A 26270-nucleotide genomic window follows, 5' to 3' on the forward strand; every position below is an offset into this window, starting at 1 on the left:
AAATCCCAAGCAAGGCATCCTGAAACTACACTGCTCTTGTAGGAGGAAGTCATGGCAGCAAGAAGACTGCTGCGTCCATCAGATGACACTAGCAAAAACCTACAGTCTGAGAATAAGAATTGCCAGTCTATAGCAGCTGTCACCACATAGCACCACCTTTCCCAAGGAGCAGAATAGTCTGGTAGAACTTCTGTAACAGGAACAAGATAGCTAATAAATACATAATCTAATAAAATACTCAGGTGCCTCCATCACCTCACAAGCTACCAAGAAAGTGAAATTCAGGCACTAACTGCTTTCACTCACTGGTTAGGAAAACACACACCAATCCTAAGTTTTTTTTAAAAGACAACATGGCTTGATAAAACATGTTTATTCTATACATAGAATCACAGAATGGCCTGGGTTGAAAAGGACTACAATGATAATCTGGTTTCAACATCCCTGCTATGTGCAAGGTTGCCAACCACCAGACCAGACGGCTCAGAGCCACATCCAGCCTGGCCTTGAATACCTCCAGGGATGGGGTATCCACAACTTCCTTGGGCAACCTGTCCCAGTGTGTCATCACTTTCTGTGTGAAAAACTTCCTCCTAATACCTAACCAGAACCTCCCCTGTCTCAGTTTAAAACCATTCCCCCTTGTCCTATAACTACCCACTCTTGTAAACAGCCGCATCCCCTTCTGTTTATATGCTCCTTTCAAGTACTGAAAGACGATTATGAGGTCTCCCTGGAGCTCTCTCTTCTCTAACCTAAACAAGCCCAGTTCCCCCAACCTTTCCTCATAGGAAAGGTGCTCCAGCCCTCTGATCATCTTAACGGCCCTCCTCTGGACCTGCTCCAAGAGCTCTAAGCCCTATACTGGGGGCCTCAGGCACAGATGCTATACTCCAGATAGGGCCTCACAAAAGCTGAGTAGAGGGGGACAATCACCTCTCTCTCCCTACTGGCCAGCCCCTTTTTTAATGCAGCTCAGAACAGTTGGTCTTCCGGGCTGCAAGTACACACTGCTGGCTCACATCCAGCTTCCCATCCACCAGGACCCCCAAGGCCATCTCTGCAGGGCTGCTCTCAAGGAGATCTTCCCTCAGCTTGTATAAATACCTGGGATCGCCCCCACTCAAGTGCAACGCCTCACATTCGGCCTTATTGAGCCTCATTAGATTATTCATGGGCCTACTTCTCCAGCCTGTCCAGGTCCCACTGGATGTTTTCCCTTCCTTCTAATGTATTGACTACGCTACTCAGTATCATAAACAGAGTTATTACAAAACAAGCTGAATGCTGCTGTAAGAAAAAAAAACAGCCAGAAAACAACTAGCTCAGCTTGAGGAAAAAAAAAAAAAAAAAAAAATACAAAGCCACAAACAGACTTCCCTCAGACCCACAAGCCATTTACATGTCTGAGAAAAATCTGGGGAAGCCCAATTCCCAGCAGTAGAGAAAGCCACAACTGCTATATCCTACTAAGGGGCCACAAGAGCTCCACCGCTTCAGGCACCCACCACAGAAATGCAAAAACACCAGACACGGGCCTCCCCCAAAACTAAGAAAGCAAGGCCGTTTCTTCCACCTCTATACCCCTCTTCTACTCTTCTTTCCTTCTTTACAGCTCGCTTGCTAACAGAAAAAAAAAAAACACTAAATCCACAAACGCAACTAAAGCAGAACAAACTAGAAGCACCCATCCTGTCGAACTCCCCTAAAAACGTCAGGACTACGCATGCGCACACTGCCTTTCTCCCACAGCGCATGCGCAACCGAGCGCCGCTTTCTTCCCGCCCACCTGCGGCGGCCGCAGCTCAGTGCGTAAACAAAGCGGTGCATGCTGGGGGGCGGGAATTGTTACGCGCTGGGAGAAGGTGCCTCCATCTTAAGCGCTGAGCGCGTCGCGGTGGCGGCGGCAGCAGCGGGATGGCGGCGGACAGCAGGGAAGAGAAAGGTACCCGGAGCTTCGGGTGGCGGCTGGGCGCTGGGTTTAGGGGAGCGGTTCGGGAGCTTGTCCTTTGCCTGAGCCATCCGCCCTTCGCGGGGCCTGCTCGGTTGGTGGCGTTGGGCCTTCGTCCTGGGAGCGTCCATGAGAAGAGAGGGGGGGCAGGAGATGCTCGCTGGGGCCGGCTCGAGGATGTGGCACGGGCCCTCTGTGCGGGCAGGCACTTTAGGGGGCAGCGAGGTGCTGGAGGTGACGGGGCCCAACTGGGGCGAGGTGACTGGGGGGGGAGTGGGGCACAGGGCAGAGAGCTGAGCCTTGCTCACTGGGTGGGCGCTTCCGGAGGCGTCCGGTTTGCTGCAGTTATACTGGGAACCACGGCCATATTTCTTTTCTGGGGGGTTTTCTGTCAAGGGCTGCGGTCATTTCAGTAAGCAGAAACTGACATTAGGTGCTTTTAATTGCATTCCTTTGATACTTTCCAATGGTTTTACTGCTTTATTTAGCTGCTGAAGGTTACTAGGCCCTGTGGGTAAATACACTTGAAATCAGTTTTTTTTTCCAGGGCAATGTATATTCTGAACGTTTAAAACTTCCTGTGCAGAAGCTTAAGTGATCTGCACAGTGCCTGAAATATTATATGTTACATACATCGTTCCTCACTAAATTGGCCTTAAAGAAGTTAAAGCATAATTCAGATGTAGGAGATTGCTGGCTGGTGGCTAGCGCAGATTATAGGCAGTTTTCTGAAAAAGGATCACACGGGGTGTGGGGTGGTTTGCATCATTTTGTATTTCTGTGGAATATACATTTCCCATAAACCTTCTTGCAGGCTGTCGAATGTCTTTGGCCATATCTCAGAATGGTGAAAGTTTGCTACATTTAACACGTACTGTGAAACCAGATCATGTTCAAAATTCCTACTAGATTTTCTTAGAGCTGACAACTAAAAGTATTTCTGATGTTTGATTCTTACCTTTATTATTTTAAAACTAGAGAGGTTAGATATAATTGACCGTTTTGAAACAGACTTGAGCTGTCATTGTAGTAAAGCAGTGAAATTGAAGTATTTACTATTGACTTTCTAAATTTCAACTTCTATAACCATGTTTTCCAGCTAGGCTTGCCCTTTTTTGTTGTTAGGATGTTTTTTCTTTCTTTATTTTTTTAATCAGTGATAGTGATAAAATCATGAGTAACAGACAAGAAGCTTTTTAGTTTTGTGTTTTAATTTGCTTTTCAGTTTTCTACCCTCAGAAAGGACTGATTCTAATTTAGTAGTAAATATTAATGCACATTTGTTTGTAACTGAATTTGTTTCTGCTGTAAATGTGATATTATTTTTATACTCTTTTCAAGAGAGAAATGCTATTTCACTGCTTAGGGAAAGTGAAAATAAACATCACTGACCCTTTCAGTTTTAAATTGCCTGGTCTTATCCCCTCTGTTTGCCAATTCAGATTCTTGTTTGGACCCTTCCTTGAATAGATCTAACTCTTTTGGCCAGCAGAGGAAAAACACTCTCCCCAGGTTACTTTCCTGCTGTTTCAGGTGAGTTAAATTTGTTCATGGAGGGATCCAACACATCCCGGAGTCAACATAAGATGAGTTGCAGGAGAGCCCAGTTGGGAGTGTCTGTAGTGAAATGGACCCATGTGGACCTTCCCCCTTCAGCAGAGATGAACTGTAAGAAATCTGTCCCTCTATTGTTTTTCTGTTTCTTTTTTTGTGCTTTTCCTGATGCTTATCTTGATCTCTCTGAGATAATTTAGCTATCTGATTGAACGCTGACAGTGACAGTGGAGTGAGTGGAATCATGTTATGAAAGGCATTTGGGCAGTATACCTGATGCAGGTGACGGGTAGGAGCTGTGTGGTCGCACTGCCCTTTTTGCGTCAGCAGGCTGCTAAATACATCTGGAAATTTCTTAGGAGTCAAACGCATCACAGAAAGGGTGGGGAAACCTTTCCTTCTCTCCTTGGGGTACTTCTTTAGGGTTCTGACTATAAATCAAGCCTACCTAATCCTGAAAGCACTTATCAGAGAGTCTGCATCAGACTTGCTTATTCCATTACATTTTTATTATTTTTTCACTTGTTTTGGAAGCAGCTGATAGGCAAATTTTTTAACACTTCTGCATGCAACTTCAGTAGCTAGGTTAATTATCTTTTACACAAGTATGCTGTTGCCTCCCTATAACAGAAATGAGGCTGAGTTTCAGTATTTGTGATCTGCGATGGGTGATACATTTAATTCTAGTACACCTATTTTTCACTAGTCTCCAGTAATAAAATCATATGTTGTGAACTTGCCTGGTCTTCTGTGGGGAATGTGATGCAATCCAGGAAATTGCAAACCTTGTTTAGCAGTTGCACAGCTATCAGCCTGTCCCTTAAATTTCTGATCATTAATGGCAAGAATATTGTATGTGGATGTATACTATCTGCAAGCATAAAGGTCTGCTCCTGAGAGAATTATAATGTAACTTTGCATTACCTTTGAATGTCCTTTTCATGCTGATGCTGAAAAACTTAACCTTCTCTGTGCACCACTTCCTTTGCATCATCAACAGCAGCTGTGCAGTTCAGTGACCACTTCTACATTCCCTTGTCACAGAAGTGCTAGGAGGGACGCTAGCATATGGTGATTCCGGTGTATATAGAAGAGAGGAGCTCAATTTCCTTTCTGGTGTGGGTTATCTTTTTCTAATACTGAGCTGTAAAACTTATCTTGTGTTACAGCTCCAGGTTTTGGTGTAAAGAAGTCCAACTTGGAGTGACTTTCTTTACTGCTTTATTCCAGTTCAGTCCTGCACAAGAATCCTGGCTGTCTGTCCGCTTTTGTTTTCTAAAGCAGAAAATAAAGTCACTGGCAGCAATGAAGAGTTAAAGAGCTCAAAATTTTAGAAAGTAGGAGAAATAATATGAGACTGCAAAGTTAATACTTTCTCTGTTATTTTCCTTACATGTGCTAGGGCTTAGTCCAGTCTTATTTTGAATGTGATTAGAGTAATGATTTGCTGTCTCCCATCCCAGGAATCCTTTTACCGGAATCACCACGTATCCCCTCTGGTTTCACTCAAAGTGAAACAGCTGGAAGCAGTGACAAGTTTTAAAAGTTGTGTGACAAGTGTGGTCATTTACTGCTTCTAGCATGGATTTTCTTTTTTTTTTCTTTTCCTGTTGATCAAAGTGAATTAGTTGTAGAGTTGTTTTAGAGCAACTCAGAATTAATTTTACGGCAAATTTGTCTTTCCACTTCTTCAGTGGGATGACCTAGCTCACGTTCTTTCTGTTGATTTATCTTGCCCTTTTTTGGCTTCTTCCTTAGAGGTATATCACAAAATTCCCTTCCTAACATGGCAATGAGAACAATAATATTAGTACAGAAGTGTGGGAATAATTTAAGCTGCAAGATCTTCAGAATTTGGAGCAGAAAGGTCCCTCCACTTCGCTGATGGCACTCAGACTATATCGCAGTCTCTTGCTGTTTTGTTGTGTTTTTTTTTATTTTTCAAATTTTGTACTGGCTTATTTATTAAGCTTCCATTTATAGGTCAACTTTCCTGCAAAGTATAGTGTGAGGAGCCAAGCTGGACCTTATTCAGGGATTTAAATGCATCCCGTGGCATGTTTTAATTCTTCTATTGGTTTTACTCAATCCGTGCATCTAAGCAAAATTTTGGAAAGAACAAAATCGAGAGAACTTTAATTTTTGCTGTGTGGTAGATTTGTAAAGGAAATGTTCTGTTTTCTAAATAGCAGTTTTACTGTAGTTTGTGTCTTCAGACTATAATTGTTCTTTTTTGTTTTCAGATGGTGAACTAAATGTTCTGGATGACATTTTAACTGATGCTCCTGACCAAGATGATGAGTTATATAACCCGGACAGTGAGCAAGATAAAAGTGAGAAAAAGGGTAGGTGACTTTTGTAGTGGATGTCTTATGTAAAAAGGTGTAAAAGGAAAAAAAAAATTGTCTGTATTACTAGGGTTAAGTCTTTGTAACAGGTTTTAGAACCTGATTCAAAGAATTAAGGAGTAAATGTCTTCCAAGGGGGTCTACTCTTTCACCTGACCTTCCAAACAAGCTTTAACTTGGTTACTTTTTGCCTTAGAAGTAATTGTGGAGGCTGCATTGTCATGAGTGTATTTGCTGTTGGAAAAGTCTGTACTGTTTGCTTTAATGAAGTGAAATGGAGCCAGGGGGTCCACAAGTCTTGTTCTAGCTCAGTTAATATGCTTTAGGCCAATATCATAAGTATTTGCTTAATGTTCCTATGTATGATGTTTGGAAAACACCTATCGAAACCTAAGGGATTAGTTGCTCTTTTAAAGTGTTATGCAAATTTTACAGCATCAGCTGTTCCAAACAAGCCTTTCTAAATGTTGTTACTGAACTTACAACTGAGTGCAACAGGGCATTTACCAAAAGTACAGAAAGCAGGAGTCTCTGTAGAGGTTCAGGTTTGCTATACAAAATAACTTTGAGCTTGATATCTCTTCTTATTTAAGGATCAAAAAGAAAAAGTGACAGGTTGGAAAACGTTGAAAGCAAGAGACAAAAGCCTTCTGTGCATTCATCGAGGCAGATGATGCCAAAGCCTCCTAGTTCATCAGTTAGCAATAACAAGAGAATAGTGACTACAAAAGGAAAGCCAGTATCAGAATACAAGAATGAGGAGTACCAGAGGTCTGATAGAAACAGACGCCCAGATGGTGATCGAAAAACACGCGTGTCAAGCAGTTCCAGGGATCCTTATAAAGGACAACCAGAAAAGACTTGTCTGAGGAAGAGGGATATTGACAGAAGGGCAAAGTCTTCCACACCAGATGGTTCAGAGGTATTAAATGTTCTTGCTGCCTTATAAATAAAATGACTGAGACTTTTATAAGGCACGTTCTCTTAGGACTGTGTGTGCATCCTAACAATGTTATGTGACCACTGATTCACTTTTTCTTTAAACATCAGAGAATGAGACATGATGTGGATAGAAGACCAAGCAGATCCAGCCATTCTTCTAAAGAAGAGGTTAACTCTGAGGAATATTGTTCAGACCATGAGACTGGTAGCAGTGGTTCTTCTGAACAAGGCAATACAGAAAATGAGGAGGAAGGAATGGAAGAAGAAGATGATGATGAAGGGGAGGAGGATGAAGAGGTGGAAGAAGATGGGGAAGAAGATGAAGAAGAGTATGAACAGGATGAGAGAGATCAGAAGGAAGGAAACGACTATGACACACGAAGTGAAGCCAGCGATTCTGATTCTGAATCTGCCTCTTTCACAGACGGGTCGGTCAGATCTGCTTCCGGTTCAGATGAATCAGGTAGGTGGCATTTAACATCCTGATCTGAAACACCTTGCCATTGAGAGTTTAGCTAACTGTAGGATACGGTTTAATGAACGTGTGTAATCTTCAGCAACACGAGTCAATAAGATATTAATATTGAAATATTGTAGGGAAAGAAGAATCCTACTGGGAAGTGATTTCTCATTATACTAGCACTTGCAGGTACCAGGACTTCTATGCTGAAGATTCATATTCTTGATTGCTTGGACCTTGTTGCTCAGTGCTTTGAGATGTTAGTGTTTTTCGTAGTTAGTAGTTTCTTAGTTAACATTTTCTCATGGCTTAATTTCCCATGCAATTCATCTTACTGGAGATAAGCTATTATATATTCATGTAGATGAGTGACCAGGTAAACTGGTGCAGTCAAAGCACTGTCTTCATCAGAGAAAAGATGATGTTGGGTAGTTGAGCAATGTCTGCCTTCTATACAGCAAGTTTGAGCGTAAGTTGAAATTATTAGCTATTAAGACAAACTTGGAATAAGAGAAGTTTTGAGCAAAAACTAGAAACAAATGCTTCTCAGTTGTTTAGTGTAACTGGTGCTGAGTTACAGATAGGAAATGTTAACGACATAAGTACTGCATTGTTTGGAGGATTTCAGGTTCACACAAACCTGCTTTCTGAGTATCCTCTGAACATTCTCCCCTAGTTGTTTCTATATATGCAGACAAAGGATTTGGATCAAGTAAGCCTTGAGAAAGGTCATCTCTATTGTAATTGCTGTACAGTGGAGAAACTTCAGTACAGTGTAAATTTTTCTTAGAAGAAGCTTACTGCATTGTTGAATTTCCTCTTGTTTAGCTTCTTGATCTAAAGTCTTCATAGGCAGTCCTGCTTAACATCTGTGTTTTGATTCAGCTTTGTTATTTGGAATTATCGAACAGAGGAGTATAACCTAAAGACAAGTAAATATGTAATAGTTACTCTGAAAAGGTCTGTAGTATACCCTTTTTTTAGAGTGCAACTAACTGTGTGCTACAGTGTTTTGTTTTCATACTTCCTGACATTTTGTTAAGCTTTGAGCAAGCAAGTCCATGTCACTGTCAAGAGTTTGTGCTCTGTAAATTTTGCTGAAGGCTGAAGAGAAGAACTAAACAACCCTTACTAGAACACCTAGGAGATTAATTCTGTCTTTCAACTTTGCATGCAATTTCTGGGTTTGTGGCATTTGTCTTTTTTTGTGAATGTAAAGCTTTTGCATATGCAAAAGAAGCAAATGCTGCTTTGGAAGCAGCAACTAGGATTTTAATGTGTAAGCTAAGTGCTAACTTCACCATTATGAATATTTGCCTATTTTGATACTTTGCATCTAAATTTTGCTTGTTGCATAATGATTAAAATGTTGCTATTCTTTGGTATCTTTTTCTTTAGATGAGAAAAAGAAGGAAAGGAAGAGAGCTAGAGGTATCTCTCCAATTGTTTTTGATAGAAGTGGAAGTTCTGCATCCGAATCCTATGCAGGTATTCTTTCCTTTTATTGCTTGTTGTCCTGACTTGCATCAAGTCTTAATGAGTAGTCTGAAATAAATGTAACTGGCTGTAGAGATTTATGGGGTATGTAGCTTTGTATAATTTAATATTGACTTCTAGCATGTTGTGTGTGGGTACCTTTCGGGGAGGTGGGGGGAGGATGTGGGCTTTCTTGTTACTTTAATGCTATTCTGTTGCTTAAGTGGAATTTTCACTTTTTTTTAAAACTTGGAAGATGATGATTCAGTGACTAGTTTTCTGAGTAGGAAACTGTTCAAATACTATTTTAAAAAACAAACCCAAACCAAACAACCCAAAACCAACCAAACAATTAAAACAAACAAACACTCGTGCACATGGAACAGTATCTTTTTGTGTGTGTGGGTGCGCGCCAGAAAGCGTAATTTGTCATGAATGAAAATTGTATGTGACAAGGCTGTAGAAATTGTTTATTATCTCTATTAAGGCTCAATCTGAACAAAATGTACTTTGGCTAAACACAGGTTCAGAAAAGAAGCATGAGAAATTATCATCTTCCGTTCGTGCTGTCCAAAAAGGTATCATTTAAATTTGAATTCTTAATGCATGCTCCACAGCAAGCCATTGTCTCTGTTCATTAAATTATGTGTAAAGAGTAATGTTCCGATATAAAGCATTTTGAGCCCGTAACGGTGAGCATAGCGAGTAAATCTTGAGCTAATTTTGCATGTGTTGAGAATGTAATGCAAAAATTTCAGCCTTTTTTCCTCCTCACAGAAGCATCAAAGCAGAAAAAAGTGCTTCCATGTAAGAAGAGGACTGTATCAGTAATATCTGTTGGAGGATTAATGTTGTTATGTATGTTTCCTGATATTCATTCAGGGAGTCTCAAGGAAGGAAATAAGTCCTATATATCGGAACATCACTGAATCCTGCTAATTTTAGTTCTTTCTTTATTTGAATATCTTAAGTTTTAGTTTGATTTCCCTTGGCATTTTGTACTATACAGCTTAGATTTCAAATTTGAAGTTGGGTGGTTGACTGTTTTGATACATAGGTAGGAATTGGGTGGGATACAGTCTATTTCGAAGGAGGCAAATAACTATCTATACTTACAGCAACATTTTTGAAAACTGAATTGTTACAGTTGAACTTACTTTACACTTTTTTTTTCAGACCAAACAAGTAAACTTAAATACATTCTCCAAGATGCAAGATTTTTTCTCATCAAGAGTAATAACCATGAAAATGTTTCACTTGCTAAAGCTAAGGTATGTTAATTTTTCTTGAAACTGATCACTTTGAGTATATTCAGACACAGCTTACTGTAAAAAAGCATACTGGTTGTATGGGAACTGCTGAGTCACGGCCTGAACATCCGATTGATCACCTGAGGCAAGCCATGAGCCAGCCAGAGGAGCACAGGTGAAGGCAATTCACCTGTGCTGCCAGAAGGGGTGGAGCCAGGCTGCACCCCTCCTAGACCTGTTTAAGAGCTGGCTACCAGTGGGGAAGGATCTCTTCCGGAGATCTGCTCTGCTGGTGTTTTGTGGGTGAGTCCAGGATAGGGGTAAGCTTTCCATTTATTCTCTTTTGTTATCATAGTCTTCTTTGCCTAACTCTCTTGTTTATTTTGTGATTATAACATCCTAATATTCTTTGATTATACACTGGTACATGCATGCTTTTTTTCATTACTCAGATCTTAGTAGAGGTGATGATGAAAGCTAATGCTCCCTGATTCTTCAGGGTTAGCAAATCTGCTTCCACTGTAACCCAGAGAAGTTTTTAGGCCATCCGTTACTGTTCTTGATAAAATTAAAAAGGGGCCTTAAGCCATGAGTGAATGAAGGCTGGAGTTTAATCTGATTCTGAAAATGTTGAGGGATCAGCAACCACTGGATAGCTGGTTCAGGAAATTTTTGAAAGCTTTTTCTCCTTTGTTTGGTGCTTCTCTGAGGTACTTTAGCCTTATGGTATTTTCTGAGTGAATCTACAATATTCTTCTGTAAATCCGATCACTTTAAGTTGTGACCAGTTGTGAAATACAGTGGATATATACAGTGTTGTCATTTTTCCATGCAAGACATTAAGTTCTAGTTATTGAAAAGAACTTAGAATACTCGTAATTAGTGCATTGAATTTGTTTCATATGTTCTGGAAAATGATTTTGTCTTTTTTGAAAAGCTGTTTTTATTTAAAAAAAGAAAAAAAAAAAAAAAGAAAAAAAAAAAAGAAAAAAGCTATTGTAGTAATTGTTACCAGAATATGGTTTAGGGCAAGTGGTTCTTGAACAAATCCAGCACTGTGGGTCTCCTGGTTCTGTTAATTTTGAGGGAGCTTTCCATTTTCAGTGCTATGGTACTTTGCAGTTTTCACTTTGTGTTAGATCTTTCTCTGTGATCAAATAAGTTTTGTACATGGTACAGGATAGTCTGTGAGAACGTGGGATCTCTGGTGACGCTGAGCTTTTGGAATCTGTAGTGTGCAGATAGATTTTTGTCTGGGCACAGCACTGTTGAGAAGTTGCTGATAGAAATAGTTTGGAGGGGTGAGCTGCCACCCTGGCTGTTGCTTCCTTAAGGGTGGAAGTTCATTGAGTGGAATTGTACACGTGTTCCTTATTGGAGCATAGGGCTTCTTGTTTCTATGGGTTTCCTCCATGAAATCTTGGCGATGTGATATTACCTGCTGTTCTGTCTGTATCCATCAGCTGCTGTAAAGGCAGAGCAGAAAGGATGTGTAAGTATTTAATGTTGTGTGATTCACAGCATTTTTAAGTTGACTTTTGTGTAGCCAATGTAAGAAATTGCTCTGTCTCACAGTATGATTTCACAAACAAACCTAAAACAATGAGCATCTGACTAAAAGTGGGTAAGAAAATCAATAGTTTTCTGGTGACTATTCCAATGAATTGGCTTGTCATAAAGTCAGATAAGCAGTAATTGACCATAGTGTAGGACATAAAAACATGTTACTCTGTCCTTTCTTTTTGTTGAAGACCAGTTTCTTTATCTACAGAAAATATTCTGAGGCTGAAGCTTGAGCATATTAAGCAAGCATAAGCTTCTCTTCTGAACTTGTTCTGAGAAATCAAATGGAGAGCTGATGTTGCGGAACATTAGTGCAGCAAAATGGCTATTTTAAAGCTCAGTTGCCTAAAAGCAGGTTGAGGGCTTTTCTGCACATGGCTGCACAAATGTCTGGTGGAAGGTAAAAGGTAGGAATTAGCCAGTGAAGATGTTGGATGCTGAACAAACTATTTCGAGTTGTGTTGGTGTGGTGTCTTTGATATCTGTGCATTTGCTAAAGGAACTTCAAAGCCTGCAAGATCTCTGCTAATCTATCATGCCAACAGGGTCATTCAAGTCTGCCTGTCCACCTTTTGTTTATAGAAGTCTTTCTGAATCTAGTGCCTCCCGTTTATTTCCATGGAAACAACCTCTGAGCACAGCAGTGCTATTTGATAGAGCAAATGCTCAGCTGAAAAATCTTGTTTTTTCAGCACAGTCACAGCCATTAGCTATGCATTTTCACCACCAATGAACAGGAGCCTGCATGCTGTTCTCATCCAGGTCTGTGCCAGCAGAGGTGACCTGCTGTTGCCACTGCTGAAATGCATCCCCCACCACCTCAGTGTGCTCATGGCCACTGTTTGGTCTCTATCAATGTTCAGCAAGCATTGATGAATGTCAAAGAGCATCATTTTTTGTGCATGGAGAAATTTATAACAAACCTTAGCTTCCTATACTCTTCTGTGTTAGACACTATTTTGTCAGACTGTCCCTTTGCTGCCGTATGTTGCACAGCAGCAAAATGTGGTGGGAATGTTCACTGCCGTAACACCATCATCCACCTCTGATGTTGTGGGTCAGTATCATAAGATAGGAAGCATTGCTTTTGAAGCATTCTTCATAGATGCTGCTTTTTTCCCCCTAATATATGTTTCCTTGAGGGAAAAAAAAAAAAAAAAGGCAAAAAACATGAACTCCCAAAGTTACTTAAAACACAGCTTAAAAATCCTGAAGGCAGACGTAATCATCAACTGTTGTAATTACAAATGAAACCTTATAAGTGGTCAATGCATCTACATTGTTCAAAAAAGATGAGGCAACTTTTTTCCGAAGGTTTTATCATGAGACAGGCTAAAAGTGTTTTCTGAAAGAAGTAATGTTAAAAATACCATTCTTTTTTTTATTATCTTTTTTTATCTCTGAACACTAGCTTGGTCTTGTTTTCTTCACCTAAGCTATGTACTTGAAATCTTCTGTCAGCTGAACCACTTGACATTAACTCTTCTGGTGGTGGGTTGGGGATTGTTCTGTTTTAGGGAGTATGGTCAACCCTTCCAGTGAATGAAAAGAAACTTAATGCTGCATTTAGATCAGCGAGGAGTGTCATTTTGATATTTTCTGTAAGAGAGAGTGGCAAATTCCAAGGTAAGGGAGATGAGCTTTTAGTAAGGTAAGTGAAAGTGATGTTTTGTGTGGTAGCTTTTCTGTTGTTAAAATTGATGTGAAATCCCTAGGATTTGCAAGACTGTCTTCAGAATCCCATCATGGAGGATCACCTATACACTGGGTGTTGCCTGCAGGAATGAATGCAAAAATGTTGGGAGGTGTCTTTAAAATTGACTGGATTTGTAGGTAAATAATTGTTTATTTATGTTTCTGTTTATTAATAATATGCTGTTATTATCATTTATTTATGATAATAAATAGATGTATTTTCCATCCTTCATGTACCCATGCCCTATGTTGTTGAGCGTGGTACTCAGATCTGTACCTGATGTACAAATATTTTTTGTTGTCCATTAATTAGCTTAGAGATTTTTAACACTTGAGTATTTTCTTTTACTAAACTCTAGCCCTGGAACTAGGAAAGTATATTGTGAAGTTCTTGATGAGAGGCAACTGATCGCTTGATAGACAGCTGTGACAAACAGCCATCCTTGCAGAATGCTTTTTCCTGTGTTCATCTCATGTATGTCATCTGGCTGAAGAAGGGAAATGCTAGTGTTCAAAAATAAGTTGAGATGCTTGCATTACATATAGGGTGTGAGCAATATGTTCATTCCTATAATCGAGTAAAACAGAAAATGTTACAAGTCTGAAGAAAACAAGCTGTATTGGTCCCATAAGTCTTAATGCACAGTTGCATGAGCTCTGGTGCTGGCAGAAAGAAAAAAACGTGGAGGAATTTTCACTTGTAATTATGGGAAAATCAAGGTTGGGAAGAACCTTGGGAAGTTACCTACTCTAATGTCAAAGATATTTTAGCTTGAGAGTAAGATTGTAGAATCATAGAATGGCCTGGATTGAAAAGGACCACAGTGATCACCTAATTTCAACCCCCTGCTATGTGCAGGGTCGCCAACCACCAGACCAGGCTGCCCAGAGCCACCACCCAGCCTGGCCTTGAATGCCTCCAGTGATGGGGCGTCCTGGATTTTATTTCAGTGACATTGTTATATGAAGATACTGTGTCTCGTACAGACTGGTCAGCATATTCAGATTGTACTTGTCTATTATTGCACGATCTCAATATTTTATAAAGACGAGCATTTCTTTAATGAAATGGACTTATTCCAGTATTAAATAGGCTGTCATGGGATGGACTATACTATGTGAAATCTTGAATCCTTCTGGTACTAATACATTCATTCAGAGACATGCCACTACGAAGGTTAACAGAATTGTTCATTATGCTATGTTTTATTGTACGAGTTATTATTTAAAAGTAAAAATATGAGGGCAAAACTGTAAATAATACCACTTGCATATTTAGGCGTGAACTGCCGTTCACTAAGTCTGCTCATCTGACCAATCCTTGGAACGAACATAAGCCGGTCAAGATTGGACGTGATGGACAGGTTTGTTAATGCTGTTTTTTGTTTTGGTTCGTTTTTTGTTTAATAATTTGCCTCTTCTAGTGCTTGCTTAGTTTGTACGTATAGAAGATTTGGAATCTCTTTAGATCACTTACTCGTCGTTAGAGTACTGTGACAAAGGCATTCATGTCATTTCTAATGCTGTTAGGGAAGAAGGAAGAAGTCCAAAGCATGCTGATGTTCTTCTTTGTGATAAACATGTTTGATGCTACAGAAGTGATATTTTTGAGATTGAAATATGTCATGAATTGTATGGTGTGTAAACCTGTATAGCATCAGTTTTTTTAAGAACCAGTTCTGATATTTCCAGCTGCATTCTTCATTGTGTTTTTCCTTTCTCCTGTTTATCTTAGGGCATAGTCTCTAGCGTAGTAAAGCATATGCTAGTAAATGGTAGTGAGTTGGGTTTTTTGTCTTGTCAGACATAATAGAGTGCAGGCATGTTGCTGCTGGAATTGAGTAACCTTGATTTTAAAATAATGAGTTCTGCTTTCCAGAGGCAAGATGGGAGTTGTGTACTCACCCATACTGAGTGGGAAAATGTGTACTTCATGTGATGTTGTTGGGTTTTTTGTTTTTGTTTTTTTCCTCATAGACGCATTTACTTTGTTAGGTAGTAGAAGTAAAATAGTATCTTCTGTCTTGTTCAAATTTAGTGGGTTTTAAAAAATATATATATTTCCATTAACGTTTTTCTTAAATGATCAAGGTAAAATACGTGTATCTATTTAATGTTTTATGCACTTTGCTACAGAGTTGCAATCTAGATGTGAGTTTTTAATTTTTCATAATACTGCTGTACTGTTAGGTACTGAACAAATGTCTGATGTTTGCTTTTCTAGCTTTTCAACTTGGGTTATTTCTTGAAGTTGTTGTCATTTATCCGTCTACGTTTTGTGTAACCCCCAGTGGATCTCTATTCTGAGGATGTGTACTCTTACCCTTAGAACTCATGTGAGATTTTTATATCTACAGCATACTTCCCAGGACGCTCCTCAGGCCTGCTAGTCACCAGGCTGAAGAAAACGCTTTCTTCAATTGTTTTGCAGTTGTTTCCTGCTATCTTCATTTAATAGCCCCAGGTTTTTATACCAGAAGAAGTGGTCAACAAGTTTCTGTCCCTCTCCTCCAAGCAACTCAGTGTCACTCTCCTCTTGTAGCTATTGTCCTCCATACCCCAAAGATTTCTCCTTTTTTCTTAGTCTGAACAGTCACAACCTGTTCAGTCATTCAGTATAAGGATTGTTCTGCTTCTGCAGTTATCCACATCACATTCTTTGAAGTTTTTCCAGCTCTTCTGTCCCTGTACCACTGCCTTTATTTTTCTTTTTGTAAAGATGAAGGGATCAGAACTACACCCCAGGAGTAGGTGGAACATGAACTTTCAGTGTGGTATAATGATTTTAATGATTTTCTTGTTCTCTCTTCTTTTCCTAATAACCCTGACGTGTGATTTGCTTGTTCTGACTGCTGCCAGGTGTTGATCTAGTACTTTTCATGGATCTGTCGATCACTGACTGACGAACTCTTTTTTGAGTGGTAATAGTCAATTTTATCAGGCCATGGATTTTTATGTGAAGCTAGGATGGATTTTTCTCCTTCTACATGTGTTGCTTTTCTGACTGTAATAGGTGATCATTTTCTTTATGGTGAAATACAGTCCTCTGATATTGTAGTAAAACAGTGGTGTGGCCTGAATGCCTAATGGGGAGATAAGGTTGCCCTGGGAGTTGGACTTTTTTATTAAAAAATTTTTAGTTCAAGAGTGGAAGGTAATGTAAGTGAATGTTGCTTTGTCTCTGGTGATGCTGAGGTCTGAGCTTGTTTTGTTCTTAGGGGATTTTTTTTTTGTTTTAAATATGTATTGTTTATGTAATTGAGGAGAGTTTTTCTTATCTTGGTTTATAAATCGCTACTGAACTTCTAACTAATTGTAGGAAATTGAGCCGGAATGCGGAACCCAGCTTTGTCTTCTGTTCCCTCCTGATGAAAGTATTGACTTGTATCAACTCATTCATAAAATGAGGCACAAGAGAAGAATGCACTCACAGCCCCGATCAAGAGGACGACCGTCTCGTCGCGACCCCGTTCGGGACGTGGGAAGGTTAGAAACGTTCTTTGGACTGATAATAGGCACATGTATCAGAATAACGTGATGGAGGAATGTGATTCGTCAAAGCTTTCCCTGCGATAAAGAAGAGAGAAAATCCTCAAATCAAGCTGCATGGACAAGTTTGTGGCTTCATTGAGGATTTCACATGATTTCCCGGTCTGTCATTATTCAAGAGGAAAATGGGGATCTTTGTTTTTGCAGAAAAAAAGGAAGCTCTTAAAGTGCCGTCTAGTTTAGACCAGATAATTTATTGAGATAATGCAATGTGTAACACTAGCTGTAGGTAAGCTTGGCATTATTATGAGGAGGGTAGATGGAGAGAAGGATATATTTATATGCCAAAAATGTGTTAATATCTTGTAAAAGCCTTTTCTTTCAGGTGTGTCTCTGGATAAGCCTTATCAATTATGGGACTTTTATAAGGATCACTGATAATTTTTCAGAAGATGCCGCCTCATTTTGAGGATAAAATATTTAATTTATTTTGATATTCAAGAGGAGGAGCATTATTGGGACTGTTTCAAATTGTGTCACCGTGCTGTGTTAACCCCATTGCCAGATATTCTCTAACATGTAACCACTGAATTCACACATCTTGCTGAGCTTCTGAAAACAATAGGTTCTTTCCAAAAGGGATCGAGTGGCCCTTGGAGACCCGGCAACAAACCAACAGGCTGTTGCTGTGTCTGTATATACAACCTTTCCAGATGCTGGCAGTACCTGTGGACTTAAAGTATTTTTAGAGGATCGACATGGTTATTGATCACTGCTATATGAACTTAACATCATTTTCCAGGATAAAAGGGGGTGTAACTTGTTACAGAATTGGAGAAGTCTTTGCAAAGAACTGATATTAGCCCTTCTGCCAAACACCTTTTCCCTGTGTAGCCACTTTGCATACAGACTGATGTATGATTTGGGCTGAAACCTTTGGTTACGTTTCCTCTTTGTGGAAACATCCTGTGGTAGGTACAGATACCTAACAAGAGTCCCCATTTCCTTGATCTTAAAAAATAATAAAAAAAAAAAAAGGACACTGTAACGAGTAGGTAGGAGGAAACCTGGCAGCGTCCCCTTATTTTTGGCTTTAAAGGACTGAACACCAAGATGGCTTGTGAAGTTAAGCTAAGAGGTTTCCAGTGCAATAAAGTATATACAAGTGAAGGTTTTGCAATGGACTGCAAACTATACATATAACAGCAGCACACCTTCTCATGCCTGCCAGGGCCTCCATTTATGTATGTGGCTTACAGCTAAAAGTCAGTAGTTGGACTACTATATGAACTGTTTCTATCATATTTTATACCGGTCGTAAATGCACTCTCAAAACTACAAGAAAGCGGTATGTTTATTCTTTACACCAGCTTTTGTTTTTCTTGATCTGATTTTACTGTAGATGCAACTGTTTTGGTTTTTGGGCTTTTTGCTCGTAGAGGAGAAGCTTAGTAACTGGGTATAGTGGGCTTTAAAAACTGAAATTGGGAAGGGGGAGGAAAAATGGCTCTTCATAAAAAGAAAGCTTGTTGCCCAGCGAGCAAGTTGCACAGTAATTAAGCATTACAAGAAACTATCAATTTCCTGTCTTTGTTGTAAGTGATTTTATTGCTCATTGGGGGAGGGGAGAGAGGGGTATGTAGCTGATTTGTATAGAAACGCTTCTGTGTTAGCATTGGAGTCTCCCATTAGTGTTTATGTTCCTTGACAAAACAGCATTAGCAGCCAGTTTTTGGTTCTGTATTAAACAGTGACTGGGATCTAACTGTTTCATGAAGAAGCTTCCTCCCTGAGAATAAGATTCTCAGGTAACAGTTCTCTTACAGAAAAGGTGGCTTGTGTAGAAGAGAGCCCTAATTATTTTAATTAGGGAGCTTAAGTGTTCTTGAGCTTCCTGTTCCAATGGCATTGATGCATTACTGGTAAATTGGTTAGATCAGAAGTCATTAGAAATATTATTGGCCTGCCTAGCTAAACAAGCTACAGTGAAGGAAGCCATTTCACAAATAATGTACGGTTTTATTTAAAATGTACAAAAATAAGCCCTCTCACACCATAGCTGGCAAATATAGTAATATTAGTGCCTTTTGACTGTAATTATATGCTTTACCATTTATTTTAACTGGACTTAGAAGTGTAAATTCTGTTGTCCAACAGACTAGTTCAGAATATAGAATGGAACGTATGTTCAAGCATGAGTCTAAGTTCTGTTTTCAGATGAAATTGTTACCTTTTGTTTGTTACAGAGGTACCAGTGGGTAGAGTTCCTTTCCTAACTACTGAAGCACTTGTAGCCAGAAAGTAAAATAGGAAGGGGTATTTAATTTGATTGTAGTTCTTGATTACTTGAGATCATACTTAAGCTGTGGAATGTTTTGAATTAGATGGAATTCAGAATGGTTAAACGGAGATTCTGGGCAGCTCAAGATATTCCTTTGAGGTATTCTGCTGTTCTGAATGCTCCAAACAACCTTGTTTAATCTCTGATATCTAATTTATGTAGGCGTCGACCAGAAGATTATGATATTCATAACAGCAGGAAGAAACCAAGGATTGACTATCCCCCTGAGTTTCACCAAAGACCAGGTTAATATCTTACTGTGAAGATTTCTGTGCGCCAGTTCACAAGTGTTTCCTAGTGCATCCTTATAAATTCTAAATGTGTCCTTCTAATGTGGCTGGGATTAAAAAAAAAAAAAAAACCAAAACCAGCAAAGGATTTGTCTTAAGTGCTGCTTTTGGGTTTAACCCACCTCTTGCAGAATTCCTGTGGCACTAACTTTACTGGTTTGAGTGAGAAATAAGTTGTTCTGTACTGTGCCCTTTTAAGAATCTCACAACTGTGTAAATTTTTATGCACGATTCTCTTTTAAATGTGGTTAGTTGAAATGCCTACCCATCACTAGAAATAGTTTAAGCTACTTGTCAATGCAGTAATTGTCAAATTAAAATGTTTATCAGTAATTTCCAGCTGAAAAAGTGAGCTGAGGTTGCCTGAGTAGCAGGTTTATTAGATTACATGTTCAATTGTATTTTCAGATATATTTTTTTTTTTTTCTTTTACAAGCTTGACATGAGGAAGGGAAAATAAACTTTTACTGCCTTTTATGAGAGGGTCAAATCATGAATGTGGGAAAGCAATTTTGTTACTTTCCGGAAAAGTGTTTGCAATGGTAGTAGAACAATAATATAATTATGCAATGGTAATATTGCAGATTTTTATTTTTCTGAAAGCAAATATTAAAAAATGGTCAGTTGTAATTGCATAATCTTGCTTCACTGCTATTGGGAATATATGTCCCACTATTTCAGTAGTAGATCTCTAAATCTTTCCTAAGAATCTGCTTTTATCTATCCAGTTTGACTGCAAGTTTAGTATTCTTTGGAGAAAAAAAAAAAAAAAGTGTTGTTGCTTCCTGGCTTTTCAACACCATTATTTAGGGTTCAGAACAAAAATGTAAAATCTAATGAAACTCAAAGGCATTATTTAATTAGCAATATAAGCATGCCTGGTGTTTTGCACTATTTTGTGTAGCTGTAAAAAGTCCCCATTCTAAACTGTTCTTTATTCTGTGAGGCTTTTCCAGGTGGTTTTACCTTGTTTGTTTTTTAATTTTCTGCATAACTGTTTGTTCAAGACCTATTAGGAAATTGGTCTTACAAATTGCTGGGAATAGTAGGATTCTACTGATTGCGTAGTTGTTAAGTAGCTGTGGCCATGTGGTGATTGTCTGGGCACAGTCCTCTTCAAGCTTGTGGGCATTCCCAGTTTATTTGAATAAAATTCCATGTCTTTGTTTGCATAGGTTGTACTGTGTGCAAGTTCCTATGCGTGTATATATATATTATATATGTAAAATACAATTTTTGTTACTATGTTATGCTACTTTGTATTGTCTACAAGAAATTGTAAGTTTTCTATAGCTATGTTGAAGCTGAATACAATGGGTGTTACGCTATAATTTAAAATTTGATAGCTGGAGAATAGATTCTAATTAGTATGTATTTAAAGATTAATGTCTTGAAATAAATTAATACTGCTTGATGTTTGAACAGGGTATATAAAGGATCCCAGGTATCCTGAAGTAGACAGGTAAGGTGTGTTCATGCTATTCTTATGTCCTGGTAACTTGTCCGAATGGATAACGTGAATTTAGTTCTGCAAATTTTTATTCCCAACAGACGATTTTCAGGAGTTCGACGAGATGTGTTTTTAAATGGGGTAAGTTTGTGCATGCTGATGTCGGGGGAAGTTCCTATATTCAGCTTTCGGCAGTTCTGAAGAACTCCTGTCACAAATATTAATATCCCTATCTTTCATTTTAGTCCTACAATGATTACGTGAGGGAATTCCACAACATGGGACCACCACCACCATGGCAAGGAATGGTTTGTGTCTTATTCAACTTTGCCTTTTTCTGCAAAGCATGGCTTTTCTGTACCCTGCTATAGAAGCCTAGTGCATCCAATCTGTGCTCAACCCTTCCCTTTTTCTAAAATGTAGCTCTGCTGTAAATGCTGTAATTTATATCAGCTATTTGTATTTTTACTTTACTCTCACTAGTAGTCTGTCATTCTAGTCAGTAGTACAGCAGTGAGAACATGACTAATCTTGAACCTGCAGGGAGCTCTAAGCTCAGAGGAGACAACAACCCCTTCTTTTAGCCCACGCAAGAGGGTGCAACAAAATTTTATGTTCAACTAAAGATTTGTAGTAATGGGTTTTCTTTCAGACAGTAGGTGTTTCAGAACTGGACTTGCTGCATAGGATCATGGCATGTTGAGGTGTTACACAGTGGCTTGCTTTTGGTTAGGGCAGTGAAGCATGTGGAAAAATAGCTGAGCACACTGAACAGCATGATGAAAATAAAACATACTGCACTAAAATGCATTTCTTTCCCTGTCCAGGTGAGCATATATGTGAATACATGTACTTGCAGTTATGTACATTGAAATTAATTACTTAAGTACTTAAATTCAGCTTTGGTTTCTTCATCCAGTGAGGAGAAAGTCATTTTAACTAGTTACTTTGTTATGACCTAGAGTGAGGGTCATGATTTTGTCTAGCTGTAACAAGTCTTCTGGCTCTTGTGTGTATTGTGGAAGCAAAAGGATTTGTGGTATGTGGAGATACCTCTCATTTTTGCTCGTCTGAGACACAGCCCTGACTTCTTACAACTGAAAGAAATGAACAAAGTTGTTAGACTTGGTGTGGTTTATCAAGCACAGCTAAACCTCCAGATTTTCCTGTCATTTTTCCCTTTCCATTAAGCATGCTGCATAAATATCGTAAAAGCCAGTGCTTCCACCTATTTGTTTTGTGAACAGGAGTGCAAGCCAAGATGCTTCAGTAATATCTGAAAGAAATGATTTGATCACTTAAAGAAGTGGAGTAAAACAGCAAATAGATGCCTTGTTTTAAATATTAATAATAATATAATCAACTAGCATTTTGTTGAATAGTTTGCCTTGCAGAGTAAGCTTATTCATGTAAAACAGTATGTATGTGTAGCCATGGCACTGAAAAGAATCTGAGAATAATTTACTAGTTTGGACAAAAGATTTATGGATTGTTATTAAAAAAAAAAAACAACCAACTATAGTTAACAGAACTAAGTAACAAAAGTTTACTTACAGTATCATCTTAAGGTAGATATGGGAAGAGGTTATGTTTTGGATCTGGGCAGGATGTTCCCTGAACTTCTGAAAAATCAGTGGTAGAGCAATGATAAAGCACACGTGCTTCATGAGAAATAACCTGTTACATCTGATCACAGCCTAATAATTGTGTATTTGGATGTTTGTATTTCCTCCTGAATGAAAGTAACCTCTGCTGTGTATTCCCTGTGCTACATTTTGTGTACATACCTTTGTTTTGGAACATTAAACAGACTGCCTTTAACTTTCTTGTAGCCACCGTATCCAGGTATGGAGCAGCCACCACACCATCCTTACTATCAGCACCATGCACCTCCACCTCAAGCTCACCCTCCATACTCAGGACATCATCCTGTACCACATGAAGCAAGATATAGAGACAAACGAGTAGTAAGTGTCCAAAAAGACAAGGGAAGGCAAGTCTGCAGTTTAGGTTAGAAATGGGAGGAATTTGGGGTACAGATGTAGGTAGCCTACCCTGAAACATGTTGACTTGGACAATACGGATCTTAAAAATACAGTTTTCTTTTGAAAGATACCTAGTCAAACTATATGAGTTATTTTCAGTATTGTTGAAAAGCTTCTCTTCCAGGTCATGTAGAAGTGAAACATTACCAGAATGTGGCATTAAACTGACATGTCTGCTTAAAATTGGCATACAGTTGTCGAGTTGTGAACTCCTTGTTGAAGCTCAGTTTGAATAAGGATGTAGCCTTCTATAATTGCATGCAGTCATGCACAAAAAGAAACTTTTCTGTTAATGGAGAGTTCTATAGCTCTTAAAGGCACATCAAAAACTAGAGTAGGTTGTTGAAAACTTCTGATTGTTGAGCTGTCCTCAAAAGCTGTTTAGCTTTCAGATCTCCTGCTGGTATCTGACATTTGAACCTCATTTTACTCCATGCACACTAGAAACACAGACGTATGGTGCTGCCCTGAAGATGACAGAAGAAACTTGTACTGATGGATGCATGTTTTCAGTTGATTTTTTTTGGTGGTTGTTTTGTTTTCAATTATTACTTTCATATTGGGCTTTCCGAAGAGTTACAGCCAGTCCTGTGGATAAGGACAGGGAGGGAATTTTCATCTGGCAAAGAAAATAAACAGCTGTCCTTTCATCACAGCACGACTATGACATGAGGGTAGACGACTTTCTTCGCCGCACACAAGCAGTTGTCAGCGGTCGGAGAAGCAGGCCTCGAGAGAGGGATCGAGAGCGGGAACGGGACCGGCCTAGAGATAATAGAAGAGACAGAGAACGTGACAGAGGCCGTGATAGGGAAAGGGAGAGAGAGAGGATTTGTGACCGGGACAGAGACAGAGGAGAAAGAGGTAGATACCGAAGATAATCTGTTTAGAACCAGTGCTCACTTGAAACAAAAAGAGCTTGTATTTTTTTGTGTGTTTACAAGTAGTACATTTTATTTTCAGCTCTCTACTTAAAGTTCATTGTGTAGAAAGATTTATAATGACCCTCTTTATTCCAAGCATGCAGTGAACTGTGAACTGGAAAAACTCAGTTTGGCCAAAACTAAATACGCAAAGCTGACACTTGACAATTCTATTGGAGCAGAATGGAAAACAGTCAAGAATGTACATACTGATTCTCAGTGAGTGTTCATCTACTTAGTAACTTCATTCTAGGTTTTTGAATACTGATGGAAAACTGCCATATATATATATATTTTTTTTGCTTTGATGTTTTCTTCCTGTAGTTTCACATGGTTCTGTGGGAGAATGCTGCTATCAAGTATGCAAATATTAAGAATGATTTTTGACTGACTGGCGGTGCCATAGCAGCTTTCTTCTTTTCTTCTTGTTTTTAACTGTCTGTAAAGTCAAGTGTTTTTTCAGTCTTCAGTAATGAAAGCAATATTACAAAGACAATATTGATATCTAATTTTTAACCTTTTTTTAAAAAAAAAAATCTGCCCGTGTTCAGTAACATTTTGGTCAATTATCTTGTCTAGTCTCCTTCCAAAATGTACACATTGCTTGGAATGTTCACAACCTGCGTGTGTGGAACAGGAAATATTGCTGTACTCTACATTGCTACCATTTCTTTTTTTTATATAAAAATAAATTGGTAACTGTTGAAATGGTTGATGCTCCAGACTGAATTTCTTGATCTTCTAAGCTTGCCTGCTTTCCTAGAATGTGGCTGTTCCAGGAAAGTATTGAGAAAATTGTTTAAAGGTAAATGCAGTAAGTGAAATTGATCAAGAAACATGAAGCAAAAAGGTAACTGCGTTTTCTGTTTCCTCAATGAGGTAGTTGATTAACGCAACTCATGCAGCTAATCAAAGTTAAGGTCTGACACTTCTAACTTAAAATGATCTCCGTGCTATTAACAGGCTGTTCTCAGCCACAATCGTATCTCTCCCGTATCTTCCTTGTACAGATTACTGCAGCACTTGTTATTTCTTGTAAATAGAAACTATTTCAATCTAAATGCTAACGGTATAGAACTGCGAAGAAAGATAAAAGTTATACAGGACATTTCTCTGTTTCTGTAGCAGTTTTCTAGTTCTCAAAACCTGCATCTGTAGCACTGCCTTTGTGGACTTACTAATAACCTTTATTTTTTGTCTTCTGATTTAATTGTCAAGTTATAGCACACTCTTTGTAGTCCTCCAGCTCTGCAGCACAGTATACTTGAGCTGTTTTAACAGAACTGCAATATAGAATTTGCCAGTGTCGCGATTGTGGAAACAGATGCTTTTTTAGAACTGACAGTGTTTTAGGCTTTGTGTATTTCAGTCTATGCTTGTATAGTAAACATGAGTAAAAAGTGTGACCTCCATGTAGAAATGTTCTTTAAATGCCTCAAGAAGTTTAACATGTTAAACTCCCTCAAAACTGAACTGAGAGATGTGCAGTAGAATTAGATTGGGCTGTCAAATTGAGCGTGCTTATTGTGGCCAGTTTGAGATGAGCACCACAGACCACCTACGTTCTCTGAGATATTTCACTGCTTCATTTGGAAATAATGGCTGCTGCAGGTTTTGTTGTGTTTTTTTTGTTGTTGTTGTTGTTTTTAAGCTTGACTTAAATTCAGTGCTTGATAAGCCAAATTACTCTGAGTGAGTAGGAGTCTGGCAGAGGGCTGCAAAGATAAGGGGTCTGGAGCATCTCCCATATGAGGAAAGGCTGAGTCATCTGCTCAGCTTGGGGAAAACTGAAGGGGGATCTGATTGATGTTTATAAATATCTAAAAGGAGGGGAGAGGCAAACTGATGAGGTCAGGCTATTCTCAGTGTTGTGTAGCGATAGTACAAGGAGCAATGGCTTAAAACTTGAATGCAGAAGAACTTTTCCCGTGCTCTGTCAGCTTCCTGTAGAGGTTGCCCAGAGCGGTTGCAGAATCTCCTGCTATGAAGATATTCAAGACACATCTAGGTGCGTACCTATGTGACTTACTGTAGGGAACATGCTTTAGCAGGAGGGTTCGACTCCATGTCTTGAGGTCCCTTCCAACCCTTGTGATTGTGTGAATTGAAGTACCTTCTCAAATCTTCAAAGTGCAGAACACTGTATTTCCTGTATCATTTCCTGTATCCTTTGTTTGCTCTGTCTGACCAATGCCAAAATGTACCAAATATATGTTAGAAATCTTACTGTCCTTATCATCAGCAGAACTAGTATTCTCAGCCAGTTTTCTACTTTCGAAGCTGGATGATGAGGACTTGGTGATGAAGTATGGTGAAGCTGAGCTTCAAGAGTCAGCTGTACGAAGAGGTTTTGTGAAACCTTTCTGCTCTACGACCCGATTGTTGTGTGTTCACTGTTAACATGCTTCTGCACATCCTGTTATGACCATGTTGGATTCCTAGTTACCATGTGAAACACTAGTAAGCTTGTTCTAATCACTCTAGATTGGAAAC

General features: G+C 39.0%; 1 protein-coding gene across 8 annotated transcripts; it reads left to right on the forward strand.

Moving 5' to 3' along the window:
- Nucleotides 1-1831: 1831 nt before the first annotated feature.
- YTHDC1 (YTH domain containing 1) lies at nt 1832-24489 on the forward strand. Of its 8 annotated transcripts, none has more exons than XM_042872187.1 (18): nt 1832-1945; nt 3485-3619; nt 5749-5850; nt 6447-6775; nt 6904-7258; nt 8654-8743; nt 9256-9309; nt 9908-10002; nt 13062-13170; nt 13260-13377; nt 14519-14603; nt 16559-16725; nt 19232-19314; nt 20785-20821; nt 20911-20950; nt 21055-21117; nt 22642-22776; nt 23299-23603. In XM_042872187.1, exons 1-18 carry the CDS (start codon nt 1918-1920, stop codon nt 23323-23325), a joined length of 2052 nt encoding a protein of 683 aa, XP_042728121.1. In that variant the 5' UTR covers nt 1832-1917; the 3' UTR covers nt 23326-23603. The 8 variants fall into 8 exon arrangements, 6 of the variants coding, with proteins under 6 accessions (XP_042728121.1, XP_042728122.1, XP_042728118.1 ...); XM_042872183.1 differs by having other exon boundaries at nt 1834-1945; nt 23511-24489; XM_042872184.1 differs by lacking the exon at nt 9256-9309 and having other exon boundaries at nt 1833-1945; nt 23511-24489.
- The last annotated feature ends 1781 nt before the right edge of the window (nt 24490-26270 follow it).

Source organism: Lagopus leucura, unplaced genomic scaffold (genome assembly GCF_019238085.1).
Source record: "Lagopus leucura isolate 7727_CA_CO unplaced genomic scaffold, USGS_WTPT01 Super-Scaffold_100004, whole genome shotgun sequence".
Lineage (NCBI taxonomy): Eukaryota > Metazoa > Chordata > Aves > Galliformes > Phasianidae > Lagopus > Lagopus leucura.

Bases quoted from the DNA above. Each gene is read 5' to 3' on its own strand.
- YTHDC1 (XM_042872183.1), top strand. From the start codon at position 1,918: ATGGCGGCGGACAGCAGGGAAGAGAAAG. The intron at 3,620-5,748 runs GTAAGAAATCTG...TTTTGTTTTCAG, and splicing joins CCCTTCAGCAGAGATGAACT to ATGGTGAACTAAATGTTCTG. The intron at 10,003-13,061 runs GTATGTTAATTT...GTTCTGTTTTAG, and splicing joins TTTCACTTGCTAAAGCTAAG to GGAGTATGGTCAACCCTTCC.